The following is a 23,904-nucleotide window of genomic DNA, read 5'->3' as shown; positions in this document are numbered from 1 at the left end:
GCATTTTGAGTTTTCGGTCTTTGAGCGTAACACATATATATTATATATGGGAAAACATCGCTTGCCTCCTACATATATTGAGAATTCGTCACATGAGTAAACTTAACCTTGGGGCGGCGCGCGCGGCGGTAAGGTTGACCTAAACTCTAAAGATAGTCTGAGCGATAAGTTGAGAATAGCGAAAATATATAGAGATAAGGGGTTAAAAATACGTGCGATAGCTCATTAGAGTTCTGGAAAACGTCTAGAAAAATGTATCGGAAGCGTGTATTAGCAGTCTATTAATATTTAAGAAATTAAAAAAAAAAATCTTAAAGACGAGGAAATTTCCATTAAAAAACTCCCGACTCCCGGAATCTTCCGGAAACTCCTATCTCTACTATTTATAAGATAGAAGAAGAGCCCCCCTTAAATATTAACTTTATTTTGTTTTTAGTATTGAGAACGGAACCCTAAAAACGTGCCTGCTTAAGGTATGTATGCTTATAACTATATAACTGCATTTTGTTTGGTTTGTTGTTGTAAAGTATTTAATTAATTTCTTGGTATTCAAAAAGTAACAAAGAAGAACTCGTATAAATTCAATTTTGTTTCAAACATTTCTGAATATTGCGTCCTTGTAAACAACTTGATTGTTACGGTTTAGGCCAGGGGTTCCCAAACTGCGCGGCGGCGCCCTGGTGCGCCGCGGAAAAGCAAGAGGGGCACCGCCGTGAGTCGATCCTCCATCATTATCTAGTGATTATTAATGTGTATTTTTGTAATAGCTAGGTAAAGTAGGGCGCCGTGACAAAATATTGACTTGCAAGTGCGCCGAAGGCTGAAATAATTGGGAACCCTTGGTTTAGGCAGTATCCAGGTAGTGTGAAATTTTCAATCTCTCTGTTTGCTTTGTACTTACAGTGCGGTTTGGAGATTGGATGTTAAAGTTTTATGCAATATATGCTCAATTCTATTGTTTCATATTGGTTTTTCTTCTTAAACGAATGAGATTTTTCTAGTGCCTTCTGGATAATTATGTGGTAATAAAATTGTTTGCGGAATTGTGCCAAAGAAAAGTCAGTATTTAATGAAGTTACACTTGTCGAAGGTTGGTTATTCGTGAGGATAAAGTACTTCAAAATGTAACAGATAAAGGCCGCTCATTAGTAAGGTCCATCGCCTATTACGAGTATAAAGGAGAGATTTAGTTTTTGTAATTATAAAGATTTCAGAAGCTTTTTAACTCTTCAAGATTCAATAAGCCTAAGCGGTGATGCGAGGCGACAGTGGTCATTGACACATCAGAAAATATTTTATTGATTATAAGGAAAAAAATGAGCAATTGCTATTATGTTGTAAAATGTAAGTTACCAACTTCATCCACTCATGTCTCTAATTAAGTAATTATTATCATGGCGTCGCTTGATGTGTCTACTAATTAATGTTGAAATTAATTAATTGTTGATAATTACTATCTATATTTTAATTAATAATACTGAACAGAATCAACACTTAACTCATCAACTCAACTAAATCGGAACTTAACAAAAATAAACATCGTAGTGAAACTGATAAAGTTACAGTGCGGTGCCTATTTTTGTTTCGGTTAAATAGCTCCTCTTAAATACTATTTAAAAATAAATAACATTTTCTTTGAAAATCCTTATTATTGCAGGAAACCTTATATAAATCGAATAATTTTGACTCGTCTGTTTATCTCTGCATCGAACAAGTGCATCTCGTAAATCGGACATAATATTTTGATTTAGTATTATTTTTGAAATTTTTTTTTTGATAGAAATTCTGAGCCTGCCCCGCAATAACAAAGAATGCTTAAAGTTTATTTCTTTTTGCTTAAAAAATGTTACTTTTTCGAACTTATTATACTCTATAAGGCGCTGGCCGCTGGGCGTAATTGTTCTAAACGTCAGTTCTTGAAGCGCTGTAATGACTGCATTATTAAAGTAATAGTATAGCCGGTAATATATTCCGATTTCCGACCCCTTTTGTTGCTTCGACAATATTTATTCATGTCACTATCGCGATTTTATGGCGCTGATTAGTTATTGCCTTGTATAGAATTTGGCCACATTTTCCGGCCATCGCGAGGCCGTAAGTCGTAACATCTTCCTTTTATGTGTCCCGCATAAAAAAAATGTTGCTCGTGTTTAAAATTCTATTTACCTTTGACTTTGGACCTCAAGCCCAGGTACTGGAATAGGGAACGTTATTTTAGAATACGTTATTTTGTAAGTTTAACTTTTTTCTTACGTTGGAGTCATTCGGTCAATCTCATTTGAACCAGAGCGCCTAGCCAAGACATTTTCTTTATCGGTGGTTTATAGATTCCCTGATCGAAATGTATGGAAGTGACATTACACGAGTCGAATGTCGACTTCATATTATAGATCGCTAATGTCAAATATACATTTCATAACCAATCTACATAAAAGCTATTTAAAATAATATACACTGCTTCTATCACAAACCTCAGTATGCGACGGTTGTAATTTCATTGTATTGAATGACAAAAGCAGATCAAATCAATATAGTGCATTCTCCATATAATAATATGTACTTACTTAGTTATGTTCGACGCCGTATTCCTCTCATACACCCTGCATGTAACAGATAATAAATTTAACTTCGAAGCAATAAGCATTCAATATGACCCAGCAGTAGACACATTCTGTAACTGTAAGTGATTTATTTACCTTGCACAAGATCGCTTCATTAAATACGCAACTGTCTTAATACTTAATTATTTCGAGTTCTCGATCAAGATTTTATTTATTAGTTTTATGTTACACTATACCCAATAGTGCAATAAATAGTTTGGTGAGGCGTTATAATATATTAACTCTGTCAATTAACGTTCATTACGTACTTGCTAGTGAACTAATAGTATTAAATTAGATATTTACTCGTTAAAATGCCTAATATTTAACTAAAAGGTATTCTCCTAACAATCCGTGGATTTGTATTTGCAAAGTTGCGTTCTAAAATGTCTTTCAGAGCGCATATGACCCTAACTTGACTACATACTTTAACCTAGATCTCAAAATCTGTAAGGACTAGAAAACTGTTTTTTTGACACAAGTAACTTTAGTTCATGAAGATTAAATGCTCAAGACGAAAACACGATTACTCAAAAAATGCTCGATAGTTTCTTTTTTACAAAAAACCTTGTTTTAGACACATTTTTGCTTGGATCGTCGAAGTTTGCTGTCTTTTCTTTAATATTTTTTAATATCTAAAAAGGTATTGATAAAACCTAAATTTGCTCAAAACACTTTTTTCATAATCATTATAGTTCGTCTTTTAATCAAGTAAAACTAACTCGGCGATGATTCCGCGCCGTACTTTTTCACCTGGCATATGAAAGACGGGCGTGAGTGTGAAGAGAGAAGGACGATGATGGATTTTTAGAGTCAGGGGAGCTCTTAATTTCACCATGATCATTAAGAGGACAAATAAAGCGAAAAATAGAACGTCGTCAATGTCGCTTTACTCACGCCCGTCATTCTTATGCCAGGTGAATGAGAGCGACGGGGAATCGGCACCAAAGTAGTTTTTAGGGTTCCGTACCCAAAGGGAAACGTATATTACTGAGACTTCGATGTCTGTCCGTCTGTCTGTCTGTCTCCAGGCTGTAACTTAATAACCGCTATAGCTCTACTTCTGAAATTTTCACATGTTGTGTATTTCTGATGCCGCTATAACAACAGATACTAACAAGAAAATAAAATTAATATTTGAGGAAGCTCCTATACAACAAACTTTTCGCTTTTTTGCTCGTAATCAATAATCGCAACTGCTAGGCACGTGAAATTTTAAAAAGTCCTTAGTTATATAAATATGTCTTCTTTATTATTATAATATTTCAATAAAATAAAAATGTAAGGGAGCCCCACCTATACAAATACATTATTTTTGGTCTGTTTTTCCATGCACGGAACCCTTCGTGCGCGAGTCCGACTCGCACTTGACCGATTATTTCTAAATCGCAAGAATTCGTCACTCTGCTTGCCATTCAATGTCTAGTAATTCGTACTAATTTGACATTCGTCAGTTTGACAGTTTTTAACAATTCATTTGCTGAATTGATTGAGAGAAATTGGTAAATGTAACCATTTTAACCCCGCTGTTAATACCCTACGTATTAACAGTATCGTGAAAATTTCAGTAAATAAAAGCTCAACGCGTGCGAGGAAAATGACGTCACTTCCGGTAGATAATTTCCTCTCGGCTCGCGCTTAGTTGCAGCTTAAAGTTCTTTTTCATTTGATACTTGAAACACATACCATAGGTAGAGCTCGGAAGCTCTTTTACGAAGTTCGACTTTCGTTTTGTTGTAAGTTATAACCGAACAAGTTTGAGTTGTGACTATGTTGTCCGTAAAAGTTGAAGTTTTAACGGTGCGAAACTGAGATCCTTTTGGCCTATCTCAACTTGTGCAATGTGCATGTTGGGTAACCATTGCTACCATGATAGCAATGGAAAGTCAAGCATGAGAAATAAAATTATAACTTTACTTTGATTAAATAATAAAATTTTTTTTAAGTGTGGTCGGTCGGAGTTCGATTTACAGTATTCTAAATTTTCATCGGGCCTTTGGACACAGCGTAAAAATACCGTCACAGTGATTATTCAAAATATTTCTCTGCGATTTTCCTTTAATTTGTAACAGTATGTAAATCCTTGTGTGCGATTCACCTCAGTTCACGGCTTAAAGCGAATTCTTGTTCTGAGAGTTTTACATTGTACCAGTGACCTTTGAGAATCCATTGTACGCTTAAACGGTTTGCTTACAATATGTTTTATTGAGTACAATAAATATATTCAATACTCAGTAAGCCGCTTTGCGGCTATGGCGACGTTTTCTGATGCTTACTAGCTTCGGGATATAAGTAGAAAATATCTTTCTACCCTCTCTCTTTGTTGACGAATTTCCCAGTACAAGGCCCCTTTTGTACCCTCTAAAGCCGACGTTCATTTGTTTTTCCCGAAAATTCGATTGTGGTATAATAAACGATTTACATAAAATTATTATTTTCAGCGTATTATGTTTTTGTATAAAATAATATGTAAGTACATTATATTAAAGTAATTCCATATGAAATAAATCGTTTTACGCGTCAGTAGGAAGGACCTAGCAGGATGTTCTCTTCCGTTCTATTTTTATTAGGGTTCCGTAGCCAAATGGCAAAAAAAGAAACGGACGGTTGGACTGACGGATGAATCTATTTAAGATTTGTCATGTCTGTCTGTCTGTCCGTTCGTATGTCACAGCCACTTTTCTCCGAAACTATAAGAGCTATACTTACTGTTGAAACTTGGTAAGTAGGTGTAGTCTGTGAACCGCAAGTCTTATTATTATTATTATAAGACTTTAAAAATTAATATATAATATCATATCCTACTTACAAAAACAAAAAATAACAACAAAGGTGTTAGTAGGTTGGTTAGTATGCAATAATAAGGTCCCTTATGTCCCTTTGCGTTTAATGCAATCTACCGATTTGGATGAAATCAGCTATGAATGTTTTGACTTTTAAGCCCCGGGACTTATCAGGTCATAGTCAACTAGTTTTTAACACAAAAAAACCGTCCCAGTGCCAGTTGGACTCGCCCATGAAGGGTTCCGCGGCAGCAATAGGTATATTTTTATGAAATTAAGAGGTTTTTGATTTATATTCATATTTCAGTTGATTTAATGAAAGTTGAATTAAGGTTTACCATTTATGACGTAGTACTGGCTAGATCTCATTCGAACCAATTTTCGTTGGTAGTTTTTGTAGTAATGTACATCATATTTTTTTTAGAATTATCATGCCCCTACTTTAGAAGTTAGAGGGCACACATTTTACCATTTTGGATGACTCTCTCTCGCAAACTATTCTGGTAAGAAAAAAATGATATTAGAAACTTCAATATGATTTTTAAAGACCTATCCATAGATACCCCACACCCATAGGTTAGATGATTTTTTTTTGTTTCAGTTGTATCTATGGGGACCCTTAAAATTTTTAATAATTTTTCCATTTCTGTATCAAAATCTTAAAGCGGTTCACAGACTACTCTACTTACCAAGTTGCAATAGTATAGCTCTTATATTTTTGGAGAAAAGTAACTGTGACATACGGACAGACAGACAGACAGACATGACGAATCTATAAGGGTTCCGTTTTTTGCCATTTGGCTACGGAACTCTAAAAACCACTCTTCCCACGCTAAACTGGTTAAGGCGCAAAAGAGTTGCGAGTAACATATTTTATTAAACTCGTAGGTATCCGAAACGCAGATGAAAAAGAAGTCGGTTAGAAATAAAGGGTTCCGAAGAGGCGTTTAAAAAGAGACCTAAATCGATTTTATGAAAAGGCTCACATTATTTTAAGCATTTCAGGTTTGGCTCGTTTTTCAACAGCTTCGAGGTCGGTATGATGCTAAGGGGCGCCTTTTATCCCTTTATTTAATGAGTGATAAACAGATGAGATTTAAAAATATCGGTTTTGTCTTTAAGGAGTCCCTATTATTTATTTTAGTAAGGGTCTTCAAAGAGTCCCTATTTAGATTTTTTTAGTAAGGGTTTCTTTAGTACTTTTTAGTTAAGAAGGTTTAAGTATAACTAAATAGGGACGTGGGATCCGGATGGATACCTAAAGGCTACCTACACGGGCAGACATACGGCTTACTAATTTTGTCCCGACAGGTACAAATCTGATCAGTTGAACCTGCAATCAGTCCAACTGGATCCATCGGTCTCTCCGTATGTCGCACATAATATTATAGGCTCAAAATATTATAAGCCTTGTTGAAAAGATGACAAGAATAATTATTGTGTCTATAGTCTATATATATATATTTCTTTCTCTGCCGTCGCATAATTGTATCTTCTGATGTTTTATCAAGATTAATATCATTAACGTTCCTTGTCACAGAGTTGAAGAGGTTGTTCCCGGGCCATCGTTCATTTCATCCTAGATAAGGCACGGTGCTTTTATTGAAGCACTATGTAGATTACGTCCGCAACTCAGTCGCGCCAAAATTTCTTTATCGCGCGGGAACCGTACACTTTTTCGGGATAAAATGTATTATATGTCCTTTACCGTGACTTAAAGTATCTCCCGGTAGTTAACGTCTAGATTGCATTAGCTTATTTAAAAATGTTTTTATTTAAGATGAGTGTACTCGCAGGGCAGAACAACGTCTGTCGAGTCCGTTAATATTAAAAAGATAGTCGCCTACTAGTTACCAAGTTAATTATTTTCTACAATTCTTAATCTATTACATTAGAAATACCACCCTAATTAATTAATTTAGAATTCGTTCTCGATATTAATTATAATTTTATTCAAAAGAAGTTAAAAAAGGCACAGCGAACGGACAAGGGTTCCTTGTTCCTGAATCGTCAAAAAAGAAATCTTCAAGTTTAAAAAAGTTACGGCTAAAATGAACAACAAAGTTGAACAGTTATATTTTTATTAAAAAGTTAAATGAGATAGGAAAATACAGCTTCGCTAAACCTTGATTAAGATAACTCGGTCCAAAGTTTGTTGCAGGCGACTGCAATAAATGGATTAAATACACTTTAAAACTGCATTTAACAGGATACACCAGGGGCTAGAGAAATGAAAAAAAAGTACGTGTAATATCTATAGATGTCTCCCTTACCTCAAGCCTATACCGCAGAACGCGATAGAGACAACTGCAGAAAATCCAGAAAATCAACGATTCGTTGTCCCCTGATTCCTTCTCCAAAACTTAACCGATTTAAGTACTTTTTTCATTAAAGATTAAAAAAAGGCTTGAGCTGTGTTCCTATGTTTTGCTTTTTTTTGTATAATCTAGCCAAATCTGTTTTCTGGACGTTTGAACACAGCGGAAAATCTGGCCATTTTTTTAGGTTTTTGAACGTTCATATCTTATTTAATAATTAAATTATGAAAAAAAAGAAAACATAGGGACATTGTATTAGTGGCCGTAGATATTCAGGAAAAAAATTATAACTCTACTAGCATTATCCAGGGAGGAAACAGGGGACAACGTTTGTATGGAAAAAATGGCGGTGTGGACTCCTCTTAAAACACTTGAAAGTTTAAGTGCATTCAGATTAATTGATTTTGACGTACGCGATAGACATACTACAGTCTACGGACGAAGCCACGAGGCGAGGTATAAAAAACTTAATTAGTTCCGGCTAATCTCTGAAACGGCTGGAGCTATTTTGGCGGGACTTTTTTTTGTAGATAACTGATGTAGTAAGGTGTAACTTAGGCTACTTTTTAACCGACTTCCAAAAAGGAGGAGGTTATATTTTACTTTTTTCATATTTGTTAGCGGACTATCTATTTTTAACGCGAACGAAGTCGCGGGCAACAGCTAGTTTCAATATAAGAAGCATAATAATGTCAATAGTGTAAACGATACAATTTCCTAACATTAACTCCCTTCGAAGCCATTACAAACAAGAAATAACTTTACATTAGAAGTCAAAGGATAAAAATGCCGCTCAATTAATAAAATAGCGATAAACGCAAAGCGGATAACTTTCCCGATAACACTGTTTGAATAATACTGAACAAAATAGATTATGGCTCAAGAGCCGGCGACAGACCAACTTTCGTCATTTTATAAAAGCTGGAAGTTTTCCTGTTTGATCCCTATTATCCCTATAGACTAATAAGACCAGGGGTCAGCAATTAGTTTCGCTCGGTATCTGTTTTTTGACATGAATTGACCTTCGCGGTCAACATATTAAAAAAATATATAAAACAAAATTAATTACGAAAATTACAATGGTATTTATTTAGATATCAATGAGAGAATGAATCTCTTTGAAGTTTGGAGTGAAATATTGGTGCAAGCTATAGATATTGACAATTGACATTAAATCCTAGAATGAAAAAAGATCATCTTCAAACATGCTTGGTCCGCACACAATGGGTCGGCGGCGGTACGGACCGTGGACTTTCATTTGGTGACCCCTGCTATAGACAATAGAGATAGAACGATCAGCAATTATGGAGTTTGGGTTTTTCGGAGGTTCGGTTTAGAACTGGATACCTCCTAAAGTAAACGCGACCGAAACTCCATATTTGCTAGTCGTTCTTACCACTACATCTTGGGATCATAAATTTGAAAACTTTCAAATATGCAATGATGATAGTCTGGCTGTCGTTGGATCCTACTTACTCTATTACGTTGCTGCATACTTTGTAAAGTATTGCCCTGTTATGCCGCGCCGTTGAGCTAAACCTTCCTGGCAGTTCCAGTTCTATTTCTTTTATAAAATCAATGAATATAACAGCTGCTCTCTTTATTTACAAATAATGTGAAATGTGAATATCTATTGGTTTTCCTTTCGGATAAGTTTTCTAACGTAAAAAAAACTCCTAATGAAATTAAATATACTTTGAACGTTCATCAAATACAAATATAAGTTCCATCCAAATGGACATAGTTTTCTCTTCATTCTAGTATAATCGAAACAATCGATCGCTAGTGAGTGGTCGCCCTAATACCCTTTAATGGGTATCACGTTCGGCGCCTTGACATTGTAATCTGTCCAATATCTATCGCCCTTTGCTTCAATCAAAGGTGTGACGGAGCTATTACTAACCAGACTCGACTATTCGAGAGATATAGCTTTGAAATTGACAATTAAGTATGTTGACTTAGGAATATTAAATATCGAATTTGAAGTCATTAATGAAAGTATAATTAAGACAGCTGATCAATCGCTAACTAATCAAACTAGTTGATAGTAAACCGAAAAAATAGGTAATTCACATACCACAAAAGCTATTAATAACTTTTAGCCTTTAGGTAATAAATTAGCATTAATATAGTTTTGCCTCGTGGCTTGGATCTGACCTCTCACTCAATAATTAATGTTATGCACACTATTTTTAACTTATTAACTTACTCTCGTAGGGCCGACAAAATTGTGTCAACGGTAATTGCATAAAGTTGTTTACTGTCCAGGTCGATGCTTGCCGGTCTTGTGCGTCCATCTCTTCCACATCTACGGGCTGATCTCCCACTTCAAGCTGGATGTAGCTAAAGCGTGGAAGCTCTTCAGCTTGATTGAGGAGGGTTATCACAGCACGAACCCTTACCACAACTCGATCCATGCTGCTGATGTCACGCAAGCGATGCACTGCTTTCTGCAACAGAAACAGGTAAGTAAAATTCGGGAGGAGATAGAGAGTTAGAGGAGGAAAGAAAAAGGGAGGTAGTAGTAGGCTTTCAGGGGCAATTAAAGCCAATGATTGTGAACGCCAAAGAACGGCGTTGGTTCCGGGTATATAGGTCTACGCTTTCGCCTAAAATTGCTCTCTATTGGTATTTGGTAACCTACGCGTAATGACAACATGGTCGTATACAGACATTCTGGGACTACACTAGTCTATATCTGGAGGTTCAACTGTAATCCTTCTGTCAAAAACCTAAAAAAAGAAGGCCAGCAAAATTACAATGCTAAGCCTAAGCATACATAATAGGTATTTATTTTTAATGTGCTTTTTGCCATTTGCAGATATAAGTCTAAAATTTAATTGCAGTCGTGGATGCTCATTGCACATACCTATTAGGGGATTAAATTTAACTTGTTCATAGGCATATGTGCCTGTGGCACCTATTGTTAACTGAAATCTACGCTGAAATGCTGAAATTACGTGACAAATTCTCTTTGTTTAGGAACAGTTCTGCATCGTGTAATAATAATTGAAATGGCAATTTTACACGTAAATAAGTTGCAGTGTCGCATATTAATTTTCTGTACGTTCATATGTTGCAATAGGTTAATTATTATTATTTGAGTATATTTTATTATTAAAATCTGGTAAATTACTAAATAGAGTTTTAAATACTTACTAAGGTTTCAGTAATTTGCGAAACTTACATGATCGGCGTAAAGTCTGTGGTTTTGCGATACATACTAAAAAGTGTTTTTATATTCGCATTAATGAAATTAAACACTACGAATTATAAAAAATGATTTTCTGGACTCCTCAATGTTTTTTAACAAAATGTTTTATACTTTCAATAACTTAAGTATGAGTGTGTAAAAATGTATATTAGTTAGGTCATGTTAATAAAATCTTACATATATAAAAGTCTCGTGTCATAATATTAGGCCGCGTACTCCTCCGAAAGGGCTTTACTGATTTTAACCAAATTTTATATGCATATTATTATATTGATAACTGCATTTGTTGAATAAATAATAGTAAATTATTACCACTCGAGACTGACGGCGACCATTGTTTGTGCGACGGGATAGCGATAGACGTTGCCATGGTGACATGCTTATTTAGTCACATCAATAAAATAATATGGGCGAATACTTTATATGGCAAAGAAACGTTTGCCGGGACAGCTAGTTTTATTCTAATATATCGTATAAATCAGTGGTTTTAATTATTAGGTCAGCGCACGATAGAGCGTCATTATCGATAAATAAACTATGGTTTAAATCTGGCGTAATTGTTTTGGTTCTTTTGTTAATTAAAACTAAACAGTAACTGCACAAACACGAAATTAATGCAATATAATAAGTTGATTTTGATAAATGCAAAATGGTTAATGTGGTTATTGCGTAGTTGCGTACTCATTTCGTCCAAAGACATAATGTGAACTTGTTTGAGGACGAATATTTATCGGGGAAAATGCTAAGGTTTCCTTATGCTGGTAAGTATAACCGAAGTCGCAGATTGAAAGTATTTCAAAAGTCTATTAGGTACTACACTGGCGTCTGGCTGACCAGGCAAATGTTTTAGCGGCAAAACAACATCATCATATTAAGGCCCTGTATTCCCAAAAACAGACGATTTTCAAGATTTTAAAGTGACAGTAGACACAAAAATATAGTAATTTAAATTCTGAAAAAAATATATGTGTTAGTTAAGGATCTAACACAGTGGAATTTATATTCCATTACACAATATCATGAACTTCACTCGATAGAAAAAAATCCCAAACTTACCTCTTCTTTTAACGAATTTTCCATACTATGTCCAAATTATTTGGAATTTTCAGATAATTTTTGCACTGAATTAAAGACAAAGAATATACGGGGGCTGCTATTTATGTATCCGGAACTGGCCACTTACAAGAACAATATTTAAAAAGTAATTACAACATTTGAAAATAGAACTCTTTGGTTGAAGAATACATTTTGTTTCATGTGACTGTCAATTATTTTTCCATTGTGGCGTCATTTTGAAAATTGCGTGTCTTCATTTGCCATGGATTTAACGCGTGGTAATTTTCGTGCAATGATTTACTAAGATTTTCGGCGTGGGCTAAATCAACAACAGTGCTTTATTCAACTCACCGCAACTTTTGGAGATGAAAGCACCATCAAAAACCACTGTTTATCACTGGTACAGTGAGTTTAATCGTGGGCGGTCTATGCTCACGGATGAAAATAAAGAAGGTCGCCCAAAAACAGCTGTTGTCCCACAAAATATAGATGCTGTGCGGGAACTAATAATGCGTGATCGTCATGTTACATATCGCGAGATAGAGGCGTCCTTAGGCATAAGTATGACGAGCATACATAAGATATTACACGAACATTTGGCTGTAAAAAAAATATGTTCGCGTTGGATTCCGCACAACTTGACAATCGATCAAAAACGGGCTCGTGTCGATTGGTGCAAAAAAATGATAAAAAAATACAACCGTGGTACGTCAAAAGCCGTTTATAATATCTACACAGGTGATGAATCCGGGATCTATGCATATGACCCCGAAACTAAACAACAGTCAACGGTGTGGGTGTTCCAAGATGAGCCGAAACCAACAAAAGTTACTCGTGCAAAAAGTACTTTGAAGCAAATGGTTGCCTGTTTTTTTGGAATTAATGGACATGTGGCTACAGTGCCATTAGAGAATCGTAAAACGGTTAATTCTGAATGGTATACGACCATTTGTTTACCAGAAGTCTTTGAAGAAATAAGAAAGGACAACCGACAACGCAGAATCATATTACATCACGACAATGCTAGCTGTCACACCTCAGCTGAAACAACTCAGTTTTTGGAGGGTCAAAAGATCGAATTGACTGGTCATCCGCCGTACAGCCCTGATTTGGCACCTAACGATTTCTTTTTATTTCCATACGCGAAGAACAAATTACGTGGTCAACGTTTTTCGAGCCGCGAAGAGGCTGTTGATGCGTTCAAAATGCACGTTTTGGAGATACCTCAATCAGAATGGAAAAAGTGCTATGAAAATTGGTTCCAGCGTATGCAAAAGTGTGTCGATCATCGCGGCGAATATTTTGAAAAGCAATAAAACCATATTAAATGATATATGTTTGTTTCTTTTTTTAATTCCGGATACATAAATAGCAGCCCTCGTATCTAGGGCGATTCGTTTTTTTGACTCGATTCGATTTAATTGATGTATAAAAAATAAATATAAAAAATAGTTTTTTGATCGTCGTTATTATTGTAGTGGCGACTTTGGTGTAGCGTTCCTTCTTCTAGCGCCTACGCGTCTACGTGCGTAGAGCGTAGACGGAGAGCCATTAGGCGTAGCGGCAATATGTATTCTGTGGTAGCGGTAACAAGAACTCGGAAAAGTTACTCAGAAAGCACGCTTTTTCAATTCGAATTATATATAAAATTGGGTTCCAACTATTTCCGATCCGATCCGATACTCAGGGATTTTTTAAAAATAAAATAGGGGGCAAACGGGTCAACTGATAGAAACCAACTACCCATTGTCACTCGCAACATTAGAAAAGCTACAAATGTGCGTTGCCGGCCTTTTAAGAGGGAATACGAGTACGCTCTATTCTTGAAGGTTTGCTGGTCGGATCTGAGAGAGATCAGAGAGATGATAGAAGCAGGATGAAGTGAAGTGTATGCTTTTAAAGAAATAGTTATGTCTACTTCGGATCTAATTTAAACAAGTTCGGAGTCCAATACTAATTAATTGACATACACTCCACGAGTCCTAGTGTTGTTTTTGCATCGTCGCTCTTTGTTAACGTAGTAATTTAACGAGTTCTCAATTCTAATGTAGCACATTTAAATATGCAGCTAACTGTATGATTTATTATATCGCAAAAAATACTCGAAAGCTCATAAATATTAAAATAGAAACAAACAAAACACTTTAAAATTTGTTGGTAAACATCGAAACCGGTAAAATCAGTTTGTAAATATATTATATTATACTAATAGAGTCGTATTCTAGTTTTGTTAACAAAATTATTCGGTAGAAGTTAGGTAGAAGTATTCAGCGAACTCGGTGTAAATGTTCGTGAAACTATGTTTGCAATGTAAACACTTATTTACATTCCTTTGCATATCTCAAATATTAATATGTTTATTTCATGTAAAAAATAATCATTTCCTTTTATACCGGATGAGTTTTATTTTGCGGTATTAGGGCCGAAACACATATCGCGTTGGGGCACCGCACCACCGAAATTGATGGCAAAAAATATATTCCCCTTCCCCTGTCTGTCGTTTTGATACGACGGAATCAACGCTTTCAAAGCATCGAAATCACTATGAATTTTTAATGTTTTGCCGTCGCGTCAATTGTTGCGGTGTCGCAACTCGCAACCCGTTCATGTGTTTCGGCCCTTACTCCAAAAGTAGCTCTTCGTAATGTTAAATTGGGTCAAAAGTACTGACAATTTTTCGTTTTGTTTTCAATATTCATATTTTAAAAGTGAACATTTCTACGTACTTAAATTAAGCGAGTAAGTATAACATTTTTTTTATTTGTTTGTTAAATTAATGGAATGAAATGGAAATATTATGTATCAATAACCTTTAAAGCTGATATGATCGAGAGGGTTATTAGCTATAATTCATCACCATCATCTCGATAACTGCTGGCAAATTTTAATTTTCATATTTAGAATAAGAACACTTATTAGCAAAACAAAACACAAACACAATACAATTAGCTGCATTATATTGTATAATGACTAATGCCAAAAATGGACCCCAGCTCAGCGTTAGCAGCCTCAGCTTCTGCAATGATATTCTGCTGGGACCAGAGTGTGGTACTAAAATAACAACATTAATATTAATTATAAAACAAATTATTGCATAACCGTCAAGATTCCGAGAGTCAGATGTAAACATTGAAACTAATAAACACAGCGATATAACCCAGTCATATAACTTTTACTCAAGTTCATTAACGTTAGGAAATTGCAGATTCCCTTGAAGTTCAAGGTGGAGCAATTTAACTAAGAACACTTGAATACGTATTAGTGGATGAAGTGGGTAACTAACATTTTGCAACTTAAAAGAAACTACTCATTTTTCCCTTATAATTTAACACAACTTTCAAATTCAAATTATTTATTAAGCATACTATAATATACAATAGTAGAAAAGCTAGGTAGCATACATCACGTCGTCTAAATATCCCATGCTAAGTAAAAACTTGTGTTATGGCAATCAGAGTACGGATGCACGCCGAACACTTTTATCCTAATATATTATATAATATTATTATTAACACATTAACACACACAATCACTCTTCAGTTTATCACGTTAAGTTCGGGAGCCTCCCCCGGAACTTCCGGTAAACTACACCGGCGGACCAGAACTCCTCCATCTCGAAGATGGATAAAACTAGAGTCGGCACTCTCACCACAAAGAAACTGAAATTCACTTTGTAGAGTGTAGTAACTTACCTACTTCCTCATCTAACTAATATACAATGTGTCCCGACACCGGTGTCCGATCCTATAATGTCATGATCTATGACATATTTTATCGACAAATTGGCTCTCAAATTTTCTCTCCCCCTCACGGTTGTAAAATGGCAGCCATTTTAGTTTTTCTCGGGCTTTCACACTAATCTGACCAGTACTTCTCATGTAAATACTATATTTCATAGGAAAATCTTTATAATTTCTTAACTATCTGACTTAGAGCATTGAAGTAACGAATTTATTTAAGATAAAAACCTCCTCTATCTTTTTAAAACAAAAAAGAACCAGTTTGATGTGCTAGATTTTTCACAAAAAGCCATTAATTAAAATATACACTATTTTATTCCACTTTAATATAATTTATAACATATTGCCTGTGTAAGCGTAGTCCACAAGTTTAGCTATCAAATGAGACCTTTTTTATCTTCATAGGATATTTACATGAGAAGTACTGGTCAGATTAGTGTGAAAGTCTGAGAAAAACTAAAAGCATTTTACAACCGTGAGAGGGACAAAAATTTGAGGGCCAATTTGTCGATAAAATATACCATAGATCATGACATTAAAGGATCGGACACCGGTGTCGGGACACATTGTATAATATACATAGCTATACATAGAATCCACTTTTTTTAATTTTAAATAATTTTCCCAGTCCTAAAGCCTCCATTTATTTAAAAAAAAACTCAGTTTTCAAATTGTTAGTTATCCACTTCCTGCCCTATGTGTCTTCACTTGTAGAGCGACTTTATGAAAATCACTATGTTACTGTGAAGCTACACTCACATGTGCCAGCTACTCGCTTCACTTTTGTACCCAAATCATGTTGGTATCCGTGTATTTTGTTAACTTTGTTTATTTTTAACTAAAATTTATATTGTGATCAATTCAAAACACATCAGAAATATAACGAATAGTAATAACAAAAAATGTTAGTTAAATAATAGATTAAATCATATTATTGTTCAGCTGAATTTTAATTTACTTAAGACCGACGCAACGTACTTAATATTGGATGATAAAAAAGTTGATAATTCGATATAAATTATTGTATAGCTATAACTAGGGAATGCAATACCGGGATACCGGGATCCCGAAATACCAGGACCCCGCATGCATTTTGCGGGACTAATCCCGGTCGAAAATTTAGCGGGATCCCGCGGGACTGGCGGGAGTACAAACAAGCGTCGGTGATTCATAATTATGTATAGCTCTGCGCACGGGGGTGCGTGACTTGGCGTACATGCAGCCCGCTAAATAATTTACCTTCAATTCACCTATAATTCACTTTAAATCACAATAATAATTGTACCAACCAGCGTGGAAGCTGAGCGATCTTTTTCAGCTGCTGGCTACCTTGTGTCGAATATCAGGAGCCATTTGGCAGACGACACAATTAATACCTTAACTTTTTTTAAATACTATAAGCTTGGGTTCTATACGTATGTAACGGAATCTTTGAGCACGATTTTTACCTATATTAAAAAAAAAATGAATATTTTTAATAAAAGATAAAAATAAATACGCTCGTTTTTTTAGTTTTTTTTTAACCTTTATTATTACTTAGCCATTTCCAAAAAGAAAATTTAGTTTTTCCTTTATTTTTCTAAGTTTAAGTCCACCCTGCGGGATCCCGCAAATACCGGGATACAGCGGGATTGTGATGGTTCAGTCCCGCAAATACTAAATAAATTATCTTGCGGGATTGCATTCCCTAGCCGTATAACGTACGATCCCTGATTTCTGGACACGTGTATGAGCTAACGAGTTACTTGATCTGCCGTTGTAAACGTGACACGTTTGCTTACTTCAGGATAATGTAATGTGTAGATAATGACAAAAAAAATAAACTCAAATAAAATATACGAAGATTTTTTCTTGCTATTTTCCGAATTAAAATAGTACATAATATTATTATTAAAAGCTTGTATTTAACTTGAGAGTAACTTGAAAACGAATGTAATGTCATTCTCAACCAATAGGGCGGCTCAACCAAGATACGGGAATAGTTATTTTTAAAGCACGTCTGCTATATGGGTTACATCAAATGAAAGGGTTCATTGAGAGTAACTCGTTAACGAATGTAATGTCATTCTACATCCAATATGGCGGCTCATCCAAGATAGGGGAATAGTTATTTGTAAAGCACTTCTGCAATATTATGGGTATCAAATAAAAAGGCTCATTGAGAGTAAATTGAAAAGTAATAGTCAAGTCGTGACGTGAAGTGACGTTTCGTGTCGTGTCTTGCCGTGACGTGACGTATCAAGTCAAATCCAGTAGGGTTTTAGAAATTGCCCGGTTGTGTGTGTGGTTAAGTGACAAACTTTTTAGTCACGCAGAAATAAACGAAATATATAACAACTCGCTAAATATTTATAGACACGGTTATATCATTTCACTGATCAAAATCAAGTACGATTTCTCAAGGACTTAAGTAAATCAGGTTTGAACATATTCTTGAAACAAAATAAACTACAAACAAACAGACTAAGAAATCTTGCCAGGATATATAAAAACAAAAAATACATTATAATCAAAAAACTTTTTGAAAAAAAAATTTAAAAAAAAAAGAAGAAAATTATTTTCTCCTTAAAAATTTTAACCATTAAGTTATAACCTCAATATATTACATATTTAACTTGCATAATAATAAAAGCTTGTCTCAAGACTTAGCAATCTGTCAGTAGTTATTTAACTACATAAATATTTATAACTAGCTGTTGCCCGCGACTTCGTCCGCGTTGACTGCAGTTTATAGTTGTTCCCGTACATTGATTGAATAGTTTACGTTTTTTGAGATTTTATTTATTATTTTAACATTTATCAGTTAAAAAATGTAGTGTTTTTTATTTTACTCGACTTAAAATGTGTATTTGTTTTAGTATGTGTTTTTCATACAATCCGGCCCACTAATTGATCACACAATAACAGACATATTGAGTGCTGAAACGCGGTAGAACATTTATGTGATAGGAATTTACACTAATTACACGAGCTTTCAGCGCCAATCCATTCGTATCAATATATATGTCGCAGCCGACTGGTTTGAATAGCCGTTCAATCAAACAGCCCTTTGACTGAACAACGCCATTCAATCACACGTCTAGCTTTTAGATTGAATATTTTGGTCGCTCAAAACGATCAACACTACAGCTGATTCAAAAGCCGCCGTCTAATTGAAATAGTTCAGCGCGCACCGCTGCGGCGCTAGGTGCGTTTTATTTACAATATGGCGTCAACTAGCAGGTGTTTGTTGGTGTTTGTGGTTGTTTTTCGGATAGAAATTAGTTAATAAAAGTTTCAAGTAAGTGAATCACAACAAATATTCGAGGAGAAATTAAGGGATTATGAAATACATCACCAAGGTATTTATTGCAATGCCATAAATAATAAATCAGCTATAATTATTGTATGTGCTAAATATGTTCAAAATTAGTTAGAATACAGTTTTTTTCAGTCCCCCCGAAAGGGGGTTTCGGGGGGCACAGCCTCCGCCAAAACAAAAACAATGACAATCCAGAAAGTCCAAAAGTTGGTTAGGTTAGGTTAGAACTTAGACCACAACACAGAGGGAGCCGAGCGAGCGCAGCGAGCGTGCTGCGGCAGCAGCCGGCGACCGTCACCAAATAAAAGGGGGTTCAAAGTAATGATGACTGTAGTATGTACAGAAATAGTTGAGATTTAGACGAATTCTGAAAAAGGCACTAATATAGAGTAAGAGTTATTTAATACTTTTTGTTCATATTATTATTGTTTTTACCTTGGAAGTCGGTGTTAATTTTTTGTTAAAAATAATTATTTCACACTTTTTAGTTATCTACAACTCTACAAGATAAGGCTTTATGCGTAAATAACCACTACGAATGTTAACTATTCACATTATGTTACTGTAAGCGAAATTATGGTAAGGTAAATGCTTGCAGTTATCTAAGCGATAGTGCAATTTAAAAACTTTTATATTTAAAGGTTCAGGAGTTCTGTTCAGTGTCTTTGGACCAAGAGACACCTTCGTATAAACTTTCTCTTATTCGTAACATATGTTTAAGTTACTAGAAACAACATTTTAACCACTATGAGTCTTTTGATAAATTTCAAGGATTTCCCTCGATTGCTCATAGATCATCAGCTCACCACTTTCGTAATTATTATACAAAATCAAGATTATACCCTATACAACAACACAAGAATTTTGAAAATCGGTCCACAAACAGCGAAATAATCATCAAAAACATCTGCTTCGATGCAAAATATCACGAAAAGCATCAATAATTGGGTCACCCAACCCATGGCATAACTATGATTTTGATGATCATGATCAAATAAATCGATGTGTTGGCTTATGCTTTCAGTTGTTTAAACAACGCCGAAATTCCCGAACCTGTATCTATAAGAATTCAAAAGTTCTGTTGGGTACCTTCAGATCCAGGGTATAACTTGGTGCGAATTCTTACTTTTTGGTAGCATTTACCTCGAATGTTTCAGAAAAAATTAAAATCACTGTTTCCATACAAATTTCAAGGAGTCCTCGATTCCTCCAGGATCCCATCATCAGATCACTTTTTTTATGAACATGGTACCAAATTCGAGTTAAACCCTATAAAACACAAAAAGAATTTTGAAAATCGGATCAAAAACGGCTGAGTTATCGTTGAACATAAAAAAAAAAGATACATACAGCCGAACGTATAACCTCCTCCTTTTTGGAAGTCGGTAAAAAACTACTTGCTAGATTTCGTTCAAACCAATTTTCGTTGGTAGTTTTTATAGTAATGTACATCATATATTTTTTTAGACTTATCATGCCCCTACTTTAGAAATTAGAGGGGGGGGGGGCACATTTTACCACTTTGGAAGAGTCTCTCTTGCAATGTGGTAAAATAAAGTGAAAGGTAAAATAAGTGGATGCAATAACTGTTCAAGTTAGAAACCTCAATATGATTTTTCAAGACCTGTTTATAGATACCCCACATGCATATCTTAGATGTTTTTTTTTGTTTCAGTTGTACCTCTGGGAACCCCCAAAATTTTTAATAATTTTTCCATTTTTGTATCAAAATCTTAATGCAGTTCACAGACTACATCTACTTACCAAGTTTCAATAGTATAGCTCTTATAGTTTCGGAGAAAAGTGGCTGTGACATACGAACGGACAGACAGACAGACAGACATGACGAATTTATAAGGGTTCCGTTTTTTGCCATTTGGCTACGGAACCCTATTAATACCTGCTCTATACTGCGTGAAATTTTAATGGTTGTTTTCCCACAGTAAAATGATTCTATCTTAATTGTACAATAGACTTGGGAAGGCTTTTGTATTCAAATCATAAATAAAATTCGGCCGAGCTATAGCCGCTCGGGCCTATCGGCATAAAGTAGCCATAGTACGTCATACAAAATATTTTTCATTTTCAAATTCCATTGTCTTTATTGCCAGAATGTTGTTGATATTAACTACTTATGGTTGTAACATTCTGCCATAGCGATGGCAGAATGTTAGAAAAATGATAAAATTAATTGATTAGTCGTTATCTTACAAAGAATTTTATATATTATTTGCCAATTAAAGAAATATATAAGCTTTATATAAAAATAATAATTATAAATACATTTTAAACTGAAATAACTATACAATAATAATATTTAAATTAGATTATCTAGAAAATAAGTACTTTTGTTATTATTTAGGTCATAAGCGATTTTTATTTATTATACATGTCTATTGAATTATTTTTCTTTAAATGTCATATATTCATTCAGTGTGTAATAAATGTTTTCATACAAAGTAATTATTTTGTTTTTTATTCAAATCTACAACTTTTTTGGTAGCCCTACAGACATAAACCCAAAAGTCATAAAAAATAATTACTTGGGACCATCTTGGGACCAATCGCCAGATGAAAAAATGTTCAAAATTCATGTTCTGGTCATTGGGCCCACTGGGCCCAAAAACCTTGGGACTAAACACCAGAGTAGGTACTCGGATTTTTATCCTGAAACAATGTAAGTACGGTTCCCGCACAATAAACGAATTTTGGCGAAACCAAGTTGCGGGCATCATCTACTTTTAATAAAAATGCCAACGTCTATATCTGTCTGTTTTTCATTATGATTTATCACTTGACGCTTAAAACGCAACACAGATTTGGATAAAATATGGGGATTTGCTGCACAACTTTTTTACAAAATCTAGTGTCGATATATATTTTTTTGTAGATGTGACTTAATTATTATACTATTATACTATTGTCGATTTTTTACATTTTCTGACCCTCCCTTCCCCCCTGGTAAGATTTCATGAGATTTTGTTCAACCCCCTCCCCCACCCCCCAATCTCACGTGAGATTTTCCAAAATGTGGGTTTCTTAGTTCTTAGGTTAAAACGCGTTGGATTGTTTGAGTCGGTAAATGCATATGTATAAAGTATTAAGTAGGTATAACGACAAAGAATACTATTTTTGTAACAATTGGAAAAAAATTACGTGAGATTTACCGAGACCCCCCCTCTCTCCAACGTAAGATTAGATGAGATTTGACTCGACCCCCTCCCCCCCTTAAACACTCACGTAATTTGTGGACGCCCCCTTATGTGTCAGTTCACAGCGAAACGAAATTAGAAAAGACGATGCAATGCAAAGCTGTTCCTTAAAACTTCCCCCGATGCAACCTGAAAACATTAATTACGTATTACAAGTATACTTTTTATTATTACTTGCTTAAAATCAAGTCACTAAGTATTGCTTATTTACTTTTAAGACTTTTTTTGTTTGTCGGGGTTTTAAGCTCTTGCATAGCTTTTATGGCAGACTTTCAGTGCGTATTACTCTATGTGAAGCAACTATTTAATTTTGAAACCAAAAATACCGCCGCTAAAACAGCGCAGCTGGTGTTAGTTTCGGAATAAAAAGTCACCAGCAATATTGTTATCACGTATTTATGATTGCCACGATAAAGCCGCGTAAAAAAACAAGTTATTTCGCTTTTGTTTCAACACATGCTCATTTTGATGTTATTCTCAATTTTCAAAACCTGTTGCTTGTTTGTTTTAAATATTAAATAGAGTCGAAAATATTTATTATACATAATATTATATCATTTCAATTAATTTACTTATAAAGGTTGGTCCGACTATATGTCTACGCGGTACGCCTTACAAATTTACACATAGGCAAATTTTTTTATGACATGAGTTTACGTCGAAATCTATAGATAATTTAAGAGTAACATTGTCCTACAAATAGAACAATCCATATTTTAGGACCATCAAGTCAAAGTATGAAATCCTTTCTATGTTTGTTAGCTACCACTTTCGAGATTTTTCGCAAATAAAAATGTTGTTCGTCTTATCAAAATGAAGCTACTCACTAAAAATTTGCTTGATAGTAATAAAAAAAAAAATGTTCTAGAGCTCCCGTACTATTGCATTTATACTAGGAACAAATAAGTAATAATAAACAGCTGTAGGTATGTAAATTAATTAATAGGACAATCTGATCGCTGAAATATTGTGGAAAACCTATTTACTATTCGTAGTGGATAACACTGAGAGGTACGAAACATAATTTGTATGAAGAACAAAAAAAATTAAAGATTCTCTGGTTGAATATCGAAAGTGCTAATTAATTAAGGAATATAAGTTTCGACTCAATATGTACAGTGCAATTTCATTTGGCCTTTCGATGAGTTTCCAATTTCGGTAAATTTAACAAAAGGATTTCATTTTCATTGTCTTTACTCTTTAGGCTCTACAAGGTGTAAGAAAATCGGCCAAGTGCGAGTCGAACTCGCGCACGAAGGGTTCCGTACCGTTATAGCGCTAAAATAGGCAAACATTTTGTATTTTTTTTTGTATGGGAGCCCCCCTTATATTAAATTTTATTTTATTTTTTTAATTAATTATTGAAGTACACAATTTATAGTTGAGTGTTTTATGAAAATTTCAAGTACCTATCTGTTGTCATTTTTGGTATCGAGCAAGAAAGGGCAAAAAAATCACGTTTGTTGTATGGGAGCCCCCCTCAAATATAAATTTTATTATGTTTTTAGTATTTATTGTTATAGCGTCAACAGATATACACAATATGTGAAATTTTCAGAAGTCTAGCAATAGCGGTTCGAGAGTTACAGCCTGGAGACAGACAGATAGACGGACAGACAACGAAGTCTCAATAATAGGATCCCGTTTTTAAGCTTTGGGTACGGAACCCTAAAAAATAAG

At 34.7% G+C, this 23,904-nt stretch overlaps 1 protein-coding gene across 3 annotated transcripts in view; it reads left to right on the top strand.

Moving 5' to 3' along the window:
- LOC121738937 (cGMP-specific 3',5'-cyclic phosphodiesterase-like) overlaps nt 1-23,904 on the top strand; it is a 222,251-nt gene that overhangs the window by 102,127 nt on the left and 96,220 nt on the right. For all 3 annotated transcript variants that reach the window (XM_042131222.1, XM_042131220.1, XM_042131221.1), the window contains exon 5: nt 9,970-10,166. In XM_042131222.1, the coding sequence (XP_041987156.1) occupies nt 9,970-10,166 (197 nt within the window). The remainder of the gene's footprint in view (nt 1-9,969; nt 10,167-23,904) is intronic.

Source organism: Aricia agestis, chromosome Z (assembly GCF_905147365.1).
Source record: "Aricia agestis chromosome Z, ilAriAges1.1, whole genome shotgun sequence".
Lineage (NCBI taxonomy): Eukaryota > Metazoa > Arthropoda > Insecta > Lepidoptera > Lycaenidae > Aricia > Aricia agestis.
This window is presented reverse-complemented; position numbering and strand designations above follow the sequence as displayed.